This window comes from Pelodiscus sinensis, chromosome 5, assembly GCF_049634645.1.
Source record: "Pelodiscus sinensis isolate JC-2024 chromosome 5, ASM4963464v1, whole genome shotgun sequence".
NCBI classification, from domain to species: Eukaryota; Metazoa; Chordata; order Testudines; family Trionychidae; genus Pelodiscus; species Pelodiscus sinensis.
Window position 1 is genome coordinate 85,350,226 of NC_134715.1, and position 9,553 is coordinate 85,359,778.

General features: G+C 46.2%; 1 protein-coding gene across 1 annotated transcript in view; it reads right to left on the bottom strand.

Moving 5' to 3' along the window:
- The window catches only part of KIT (KIT proto-oncogene, receptor tyrosine kinase), a 76,013-nt gene extending 68,087 nt beyond the window's left edge, over positions 1-7,926 (bottom strand). The window contains exon 1 of the mRNA XM_075930410.1: positions 7,681-7,926. Within this exon, the coding sequence (XP_075786525.1) occupies positions 7,681-7,753 (73 nt within the window). The 5' untranslated portion in view covers positions 7,754-7,926. The remainder of the gene's footprint in view (positions 1-7,680) is intronic.
- Between the last annotated feature and the right edge of the window lie 1,627 nt (positions 7,927-9,553).

Consider the following 9,553-nt stretch of genomic DNA (forward strand, 5'->3'; position numbering starts at 1 on the left):
TAAAATATTCTGAATCACAAAGAATTGTACAGTAATTACAAATTTACACATTATATTAAACAGACTGACTGTACAGAATACAGAGCAGCATTAGGCCAGAGAAGAGAACTGGAAGCCAAGGTAGGTTGATATTCTCCCTTTTACTTTGATGGAGCAGGATTTTATTCCTAGAATTTATTCTAAATTATTTTCTTGATCAAGTCACAAACTATCTGTAAAACTGGGTAATGGTTACCATTCTCTGTAAAGGTGTAACTACTAGGGTTGCCAGATGATTGAAACAAAAATACCGAACCCCCTCCCCCCCCCCAAAAAAAACAACCCAAGAAAAAATTCTGTTGAAGGGGATAAAAAAGGGAAGGGGAACCAAAGTTGTTGTTGAGCCCCAAAAAATTATTTTTAAATAAAACAGCATTAAAACAGCACGTCCCCTTTAAGTGCAGGAACAGGGGAGCGGTTGAGCACTAAGACCTAGGTCTTTTGGTCCGCAGCCATTTTGTTTACTGGTAAGCATAGGGGCTGGGGTCGGGAGGCTGGGAGCATTGGGAGCCGGGTGCTGAGTGTTTGTAGGGTTGCCAGGTGCCCAGCATTTTCGCCTCCTGGCCAGGGAAAAATTCAGAAAATATCGGACATTTTAGGTGTCCGGTATTCTCTGATTGTTTTTTACCAGACAGGAGTCGAAAATACCGGACTGTCCAGGTGAATGCAGGACACCTGGCAACTCTAGTAACTACTCTGATCTACATATTCAAAAGGAAATACAGTAAACTTCCGATAATCCGGCACCTTTAAGACCCAGGGGGTGCCGGATTATCAAATATACCGGACTATTGGAAGGGGGAGGCTATGAGGGGTTTGCGGTGGAGTGGGGGGGGATGCGCCCCTCGGAGCTGCAGGACCAACCCGGCAGCACCCAAGCTGCTCTGCCCCAGGCTTCCCGGAGTCAGCCGCTGGTCAGTTTCAGCAGCGGCTGACTTGGGGACGCCCTGGGCAGAGCAGCTGGGTTGCTGCCGGGTTGGTCCCCTAATGCCGCCCCTTGGCCAGTTTCAGCAGCGGCTGAATCGGGGAAGCCGGGGGCAGAGCAGCTCCAGTTGTCCAGCACTTCCGGGTTCCAGATGGTGCCGGACCATCAGGAGTGCCGGACCACTGGATGCTAGAGTTTTACTGGACTGTTGAAACTACACAATTTATAAAATGTTTGAAGTAAAATAAAAAGTACATGAAGATTCACTATAACCTAATAGTGATATTGGTGTGATTTATGTCAATAATAGTGGCATAAAATAGCACATGAAAATGTCTCCACTGTAAATTGGATATGAATATTAATATATTTCTTCCCAAACCCTCCACATTCTGTTACACAGTAGAGAGCAAATCCTAGAGGAATCAAGTTGAGGCACAGCATTTTCCCAGTGACTGTGGCAGGAAGAGTATTGCACAGTTCTTGACATTTACATTCTGCTGTTGGCAGTGCTTCAGGCAACATTTATATGCAGGACACTCATACCTATACTCAATTCTTTAGGGAAAGGAAGAAAACGCAAACAGAAGATCCAGGAGATGGAGGTAAAACAAATACAAAAATGGAGCAGTGAGGAATCAAATAGGTGGAAGAGCAAAACCAATGGCTTAGCAACAGCACATCTGAATTTTTAGCAATCTTCGCTCAGTCTCTTTCCCACCTAAGCTGGGAGGTGTTGGGAACCTAATGGAAACAAATATGCATCCTTTTGAGCAGAGAGCACACCTTTTATTACTGTTTAGTTGCCTCAATAAGAGTGTTGGTAGACTCTGAGAAGAACTATGTCCAATCATAGTGGCAGGGTGAATGGGATAAGATTTCTGAAGAGCATGTGTGTGGGGGGGGGGGGGGGGGGAGAAATAGGGCTAGATCCACAAATGGATTTGGCCACATTTGCTGCCAAAATATAGATCCTCAACCCCCCTGCTCATGGCCGCCAAGGGCTGAAGGGATCTAAAGTTCATAGATACCTACTTTTCCCCAGAAAAGTCCCCTATACACCTACAAATCTAGTGACAATGTGCCTAATCACCTCAAACTAACTCATACCTAAGCCCCATTACTATCCTGAACTAGGGTACTGCTCTGCCCATCTTAGCTGTGGGAAGAACCAGTGGACACTGTCAGAAGCTGCTTACAAGATCAGGCCTGACCCAAAACAGTGGAGTGATAGTTCCAGGCCCCTTTAAAACTTTTAGCCCAGTGGTCAGGCACTCATCTAGGATGTGGGAGACTTGGTTCGATTTGCCCCGCCCCGACCTGATGCTGGGAAAGGACTAGAATTGGAGTTGTCCCTTCATCACTAGGCTGTGGGGTATTCTGGAGCTGGTTTCTCTCATTCTCGCCTGATGTGCTGTGTATAAATAATTAAATATGCACAGAAAACAGAAGGCCCAGAGCTTTAGCCTCAAGCAGGTGATTGAATCTGTACCCAGTGGTTATGGCATTCTCACTCTTTTCGAAAGCCCTGTGATTTGGGCACTCTCTTGTGAGGCAGGCGGAGCCTAGAATTAAGCCTTGGTCTTCCACATTCTGGGTGAGTGCCCTAACCACAGGGCTACAAGTTATAAGGCAAGGTGCTACTACCTCCAGCATATTTTTAAACAGAAAGTTTAGGTTCCTATTTTCAGGAGAAGGTTCATGGTAAATTCTTAGCCAAAGGAGGCACCTCCCACCTGCCAAGACATAAGCACTTGCAAGATAGGGCCTATGAACCCCTTTCTCCTTGGTATTTCCTGTTGGCGAGAGTAGGGAGTCTCTCTGTTAAGCTTGCTAGCTTTTATGGATCCTGTTCCTAGATATTCACTCTCTCCTATGCATTGTAGTGGATGCCTGGGTGCCCAAATCTGGGCCAACTATAAGGCGCCTAAAGAGAAGGCATTCCAATGCTGAGCCAGTCCCCTTTGAGGATCTAGCTGAAGATTCTAAAAGAACAACCCACAAAAAAATGAACTAAAAAAAAAGTGAAAGAGGAGACGAGGGCAATAAACTGAGGCTATATCTATACTACGGAGTTTTAAAAACGCTGCTGCATCCAGGAAACGTGTTTGCTCTTCCAAAATTTTTTTCGGAAGAGAAGACACATAAACCTTGTTTTACAAAGAAAAAGGGATGTTCCAGAAAAGGCAGGTTTTCCGACATTTGACCCAGTGTAGATAGGCCTAATGTCGGAAAACCCTCTTCCGAAAAAAGAAGCGGAAAAAGCTACACAAAGTCCGAATTGCAAAATTAAATGTAAAACAAAGACATACTTAAACACCCACAAACAGACACTTAACCAAAAAGACAAACATTTATGCTATAAACTTAAAAAACAACAAATAGTCTGGTAGTACTTTAAAGACTAACAAAACATGTAGATGGTATCATGAGCTTTCGTGGGCACAGCCCACTTCTTCAGATGACTAGAGTGTTGTATGTCCAGAACCAAAATAAATAGTGGAGAAGGAAGGAGGGGAGAAGGAAAAAATAGGAAGGGAGGACAAAAGGAGGCAGTGGGTATATAAATATCAAAGGGAAAACCAACCTGGTATGTAACAGGCAAAACTGATAGTCTATAAGCACCTAAAAACTGGATAGTTAAAAGAAGCAGATACGGGCAATTAGTTATTCACTTCTCTCATTCTAATTCACTAATTCTCATTAACTATTCACCTCTTACCAATATTAGCAAATTCATCTAAGGTGCGATTCAAAACAAAACTCCTGAAAATGTTTGAATCAAAGCATGTAGGTAATCAAGAGAAAGAAATAATCTCCTCTCCTCCTTCTACTCCTTGACAACACAGCCTGGACTTGGTGACCTTCAGGACATACTGCAATGCTGACCTGTTTTCCCAGGCTTTTCCTGAGGAAAGGGAGGGCTGACTTGAAGGTCAGGGACAACCAGAAGACTACTTAAGGGGTTGGAGTCAGAAATGGTATCTGGAGGTTAGCAGACATTATGGGAGGTTAAACATAAAAATATTGTATGTGTTTACAAGAAGTTTGGGGGAGTAACCTCTTGTAGGAGGGGTTTTTTGTTGTTTGGTTTTGTGATCCTTATGACCCATGTAATTTCTGTACAGAACTAAACCACTGAAATGGTATTTTATATATGTAATTACGGACTAGAAACTTAGGCGAGGCTATGCTCAGCTTTACCACACCTAACTTTTAGGGCTCTAGGAAATCACTGGGACTCATAAAGCCTGAGTTTGCCCCCCATGCTCTCTCAACAATAAACAGGGAGAAACAGGTGCCTTAGAATGAGATTCACAAAAGCTAGCATGCTAGGGGATGCCTTGCCTAAACTAGCCAATGGGAGATATCGAGCCAATGGGTTAATGCTAAGCCTTGCCCCTCTCAGGCTACGTCTATACTGCAGCCTTTTGCCAGCAGAGTATGCTAATGAAGAACTCATTAGCATTTGTCATGCTGTCATTTGCATATTCTCTGTCGATGCTTTTTGCACAAGAGGTTTCTGCGCAAAAACAAGCCTTGTAGTTGGATTTATTTTGTGCAAAAAAAACAAACCTTTTGCGCAAGATCCTTATGCCTCAAAAAAGGAGGTATAAGGATCTTGTGCAAAAGGATTTATTTTGCGCAAAACAGATCTGTCTACACTGCTTATTTTTGCTCGAGAACCTCTTGCGCAAAAAGCATCGGCAGAGATTATGCAAATGACAGTGTGACAAATGCTAATGAGCGCTTCATTAGCATACTTTCTTTCGGCAAAAGCCTGCAGTGTAGACGTAACCTCAGAGACAGGCACCAATCTGAGCTTGGGGTTCTCAGGCTTGGTCTACATTACAAACTTATGTCGATAAAACTAACTTGCTCAGGGTTGTGGCTTCTCCCATCAACATAGCTACATATCTCTAGGCTGATGGGAGAAGCTTCCTAAGTGCTTCAGCAGCATAGCAGCCTGCACAAGTGCAGCGACAGCACTGTAAGTGTAGACTAGGGATATGATTGTGTACATTAACCAATGAGCCTAGGCTCATCAGTTAACCTTCAGGGTTACACATAAGCTCCCTCCCGTGCTGCTGCCATGCCCTCCGCCCCCCCACACACACTGCTGCCTCTGATACAAAGACAGCAACATTGATTGGTAGGGGGAGCAGGCAGGAGCCAGCGCTCGCAGGGAGCCAACACTGACAGCCAGAGAGATGCCTACCTGCCTTCCACATTGCTGCCTCTGATACAGAGGCAGCAGTGTAGGGGGCAGGCAGGAGTCAGCATGCATAGGGAGCTGATTTTTAAGCTGGCTCCCATGAAACTGTCTCTCCCGCCCCACATGTGTTATTGTGTAGCCACTGAACATTTCAGAAGTTACATGTTTACCAAAACACACACACATATTTTAACATTCCTAGTGTAGACAAGCCCTCAGCTACTACCCCTCTCTTGGTGTCAGGCACCTATGCCATTTTTTTAAGTAGCCTGAGGGTAAAAGGGCAGCAAGAGGACAACCCTCTCATAATTTTTAGCCCAGTGGTTAGAGTACTCACTTGGGATATGGCAGACTCATGGTTCAAGTTTTCCAGGGGAAGCAGTCTGCTACTAAGTGCCCTAACCACTGAGCTATAGGAAAATCTCTCTTACTCGGTCCTGCTGAAGCTTTTCCATTGTGGCTAAATAACTGTAAAATTCAGTGAACGGCATGAGAGAGACTGCCACTCCTAGTGCACTATCCATGTCTACAGAGTCAGTCTGTCTGTCTCTCTATCTCATTCCATTGTGGACAAATTAAAGAATCGCTGGGCCAGAGAGGGTTATTTGCAAGACCACTTCTTTAAAAAATTGTTAGAACTGAGTTCCATCACCACTCATGTTTTGTCACCATCCACTGCTTTCCTCCACCATTAGCTTTTTTATATTGTCAGGTTTCCAGTGCTCATACAAATGGTGAACTGTATTCATCCCTGGTGCAACTCCTATAAACCATTAGTTATCCTAGGGATGAATTTGTGTCTCTGAGAATATTTGATAGCTTCTCTCCTACATGTTTTTGATTAAATATTTTGATGGGGAAATCTCATCTCTGTCAGCCTGACATATTGCAGTTACTGCACTGACAGATGACATCGGTAATTTGACTTGGGTTTGACACTGTCTGACCTTCTATACAATTTAAATCCAGATGATGGCAACTGCTCAGGTTTCACACATATGCTAGCTGAGACTGATTTTGCAACCTTTTCGGAATTGACTACATTCCTTCCGCTACAAATTACCCCCGTGTACTTCAGCTGGACTACCTGCAGAATAGGGTAAAATTTAGCATGAATGAAGGTGACAGGAATTGCTAAATGCCAAGTCGGAGTGACTTGTCCAAATAAAAGGGCAATATATTAGCATGACAATGGCATGATAAACATGCATTGGTGCTGCCCCATTGGTTCAATTACCATCAATTCAGTTCTTTAGGACAGTCCTGTATGGCATGGGTGAAAGGACCTAAAAATCCACAAGCCCGGTACAAGAACAACCTCCTTCAAAAGAGGGTTTGGTAGGTTTTCTTACTGGGAAAGAACAGATGAAAAACTTGCCTCGCACAAGACTAACAAAACGCAAAACCACTTTGACTAGGAGATGCGCTACTAAATTCAGCCATGAAACGGTTCATTCCGGAGAGCAGTTAAATGGGAGAAAAAAAGATGGAAATCAGCGACCGCACGAAAAGGTCTGCTATACTTTACTTACAACTTCGCCACTGGGGCTACACCGGACTGCGGCTCTTGGAAGCATTTCTCGTTACTATTTCGGTTAACAGCAATCTAACCACAGGGACGTTTTGTACTGATGGAGAGATAGTTTTACTGACAAAACAGTAATCAGATGCAAAACCCCTCTCCCCGGCAGATAACAGTTCTCGGAACAAATCTGGATTAACTACCGCCCCTTTTCCCTGACTATGGGCAGCACCTCTACCGGGGCGCGCAGCCAGACCTCGAATGGGGAATATGAACAAAAATGCGGATTCCACTGGCTCAACAGCAATGATTATTTTGACTCCCTGGTCAGTCCCCCAATGAGACACTTCGGTAGCTCTCAGGCTACCCTGCTGCCCCTCCAAAACCAATGCAACTCTGCCAGCAGAAAGCACTGCTCACGCGTCTCCAAAACTCGCGCTCAAGCGACTCATTGGCGGGCCAAACTAAGCAAAGCTTCGCAAAGTTCCTGCAACTGAAACGCAGGGCAGCAGCACTCACCGCAGCGCAACAAAGCCAAAGCCCCAGCCCCCGGGAGCGGGAGGGACTTCGGAATAGCGGGAGGAACCTGCCCCTCCGTGCGACCCGCTGTTCCGACTGTTTGCAGCCAGAGTTTTCACACTAAACACAGCTGGGGTGTCTTTACCGGGGGGGGGGGGGGATAGGCAAGGCCGCCACTCTCCTCTGCCTCGGCAGAGAGGCGCACAGGTGCTGGAAGGAGGGAGCCGGCTTGACGTGTTTTCCGCCGGCTACTGGCTGTTCAGTTCGGCCCAGGCGGAGGTGCATTAGGAGTTGCCTTTATCCCCAAACTCCTCCACACCGGCCGCGCTGCCAGCCCCGCGCAGGGAGCGGAGAAGCCGGTGCGTGCTGCCCCTTCCCTCCCCGGTTCCTGGATGCACCGTCCCCCCCGCGCACGAAGCAGGCGGAGGAGCGCGGAGCCCCCGCGCGGCACAGCCCCACCTGTTGGAAAGCCCAGCAGCAGCGGCAGCAGCACGGCGCCCGCCAGCTCCCAGGCCAGGCAGGACCCTTCCATGCTGCTCCTCGCGCCCGGCGCTGCCACGAGCCTCCGGAGCGCTCAGACACCGCGGCAGCGGCAGCCTCGGCAGTGGTGGAGGGAGCGCAGCGCCACCGCCAACCTGCTCCTCCTCCAGCCACGCCCCCCCGGCCCGGGCCGCTGCTCGCTCGGGCGTCTCGGCTGGGCTCCCCCAGTCAGGCTCATCCAGTTCCCGCCGGGCCCCTCCCTTTGAGCCACTGCCCGAGGGGGCTGGGGGGGGGGGGGGCGGGTCGGACACTCGGTGTCGCGTGACGCCGGGTGTCAGCCAGAGGGGCCTCACACGTTATCAGGACGAGCTCTCGGACGCTGCGGAGCGCGGGGAGCAGCCCGGGAGCCCGCCTAAAGCCAGCGGCGGGGCGCTGCGCTGCACTGAGAAGCGACCAGCCGGCAGCTTGGTCACAGCTTCCAGCCCCGACACTCGCTAAACGGAGGGCCACTGGGATATGGTTATGGAATCGGCATCAATCCTGCGTGTAGCCTCTGTGTAGGTAATGGGGCTTCTCCACACCAGGGTTAGCCTGCACCCTGCAGGGAGCGCTGGGCAGGACTGGGCTCTGGAGGGGGAACTCATTCCTTAACAAGCAGAGCTACAGCTAAACAAAGCCTCTTTCCCTTCAGAAAGAACCTGAGCCATACAATGGGATCAAATATCTCTACAGCCGTGAAAAAAAGGGGAGGGGAGAATCCTTGCCCAAAGGTATAGACACACGTACACACACACGCTGGCGAACAGATCATGTGTATACATAAACAGACACGTTTAACAGCACTGAAATTCCACTCAGCACCAGATAACCCAGACAACATCCTACTCATTTCTATAAGGCACTCCCATGCGGAAATAACTTTTTTATGTTGTTAGACATCCAGAGAGAGAAAAGACACAATTGGGCCGTGTGAAGGAAAACTGTCAAAAAGCTAAAGAGAATTGAAACCCCTAAAATATTGTTTATTATGCATCCGCATGTATTGAGGGAGACAGGTTAAGTTTTTAGAATCAATGTGAGCTTACTTTCAAGTGTGTCAGTAAAGATCAGAAGAGTTATTGAAAATAAGTTATTCATTTTCTTTTCTTTTTTTCCTTCTAAAACTGTCATTCCTTCTAACCTCCCATCTGGGCAGGACAGTCTTTAGATCAAAGTCTTGTCTTTGTCTTGTATGTATAAAATGGCTGTCTCAATTTCTCTACTTTCATCTTAGAACACTGGTCTCTATTGGTAGATAGCTGGAAACTGAATAATATTATATTTAAAAAATCAAATAGCATTCTTTAAAATCACATTTTTCACCAGGAGTCAACCTCAAAACTAATTTTGGAGGGCATTTTAATAGCAAAATATTTTCAATTTATGTCTATTCACTCCAACTGAGGAAGAGGGTGTCTCAGACTCCTTATATATCTAATCTATAAAATGCATATTTAAATTCATTTGTCCCTATAATCTTAAAGCGATATTGCCATTTTAGTCCTTAAAGAGTTTTCCAGCATCAGATGTCAAGTGCATAGATACAGTCTTTACTGGATCTATAAAAACTATATCCTATTCTTAAAGATATGTCTTGTGTTATTACATACATGATACTCTATTATAAAAATTGTCTTTTCAGTGGACTCTTAAGCAGAAAATAAAGGTTCTAAACTTCTTGATAAAACCTTTGTGAGTTTATAGTCTGCAATCTATATTAAGAAAATAGATTAGTTCTTACAAACTGCAGGGTACTGTAACTTTCCCCTTTGTTACCTCTGAGCATGGAAATCCTCTTCAAGGTTGTAGTAAG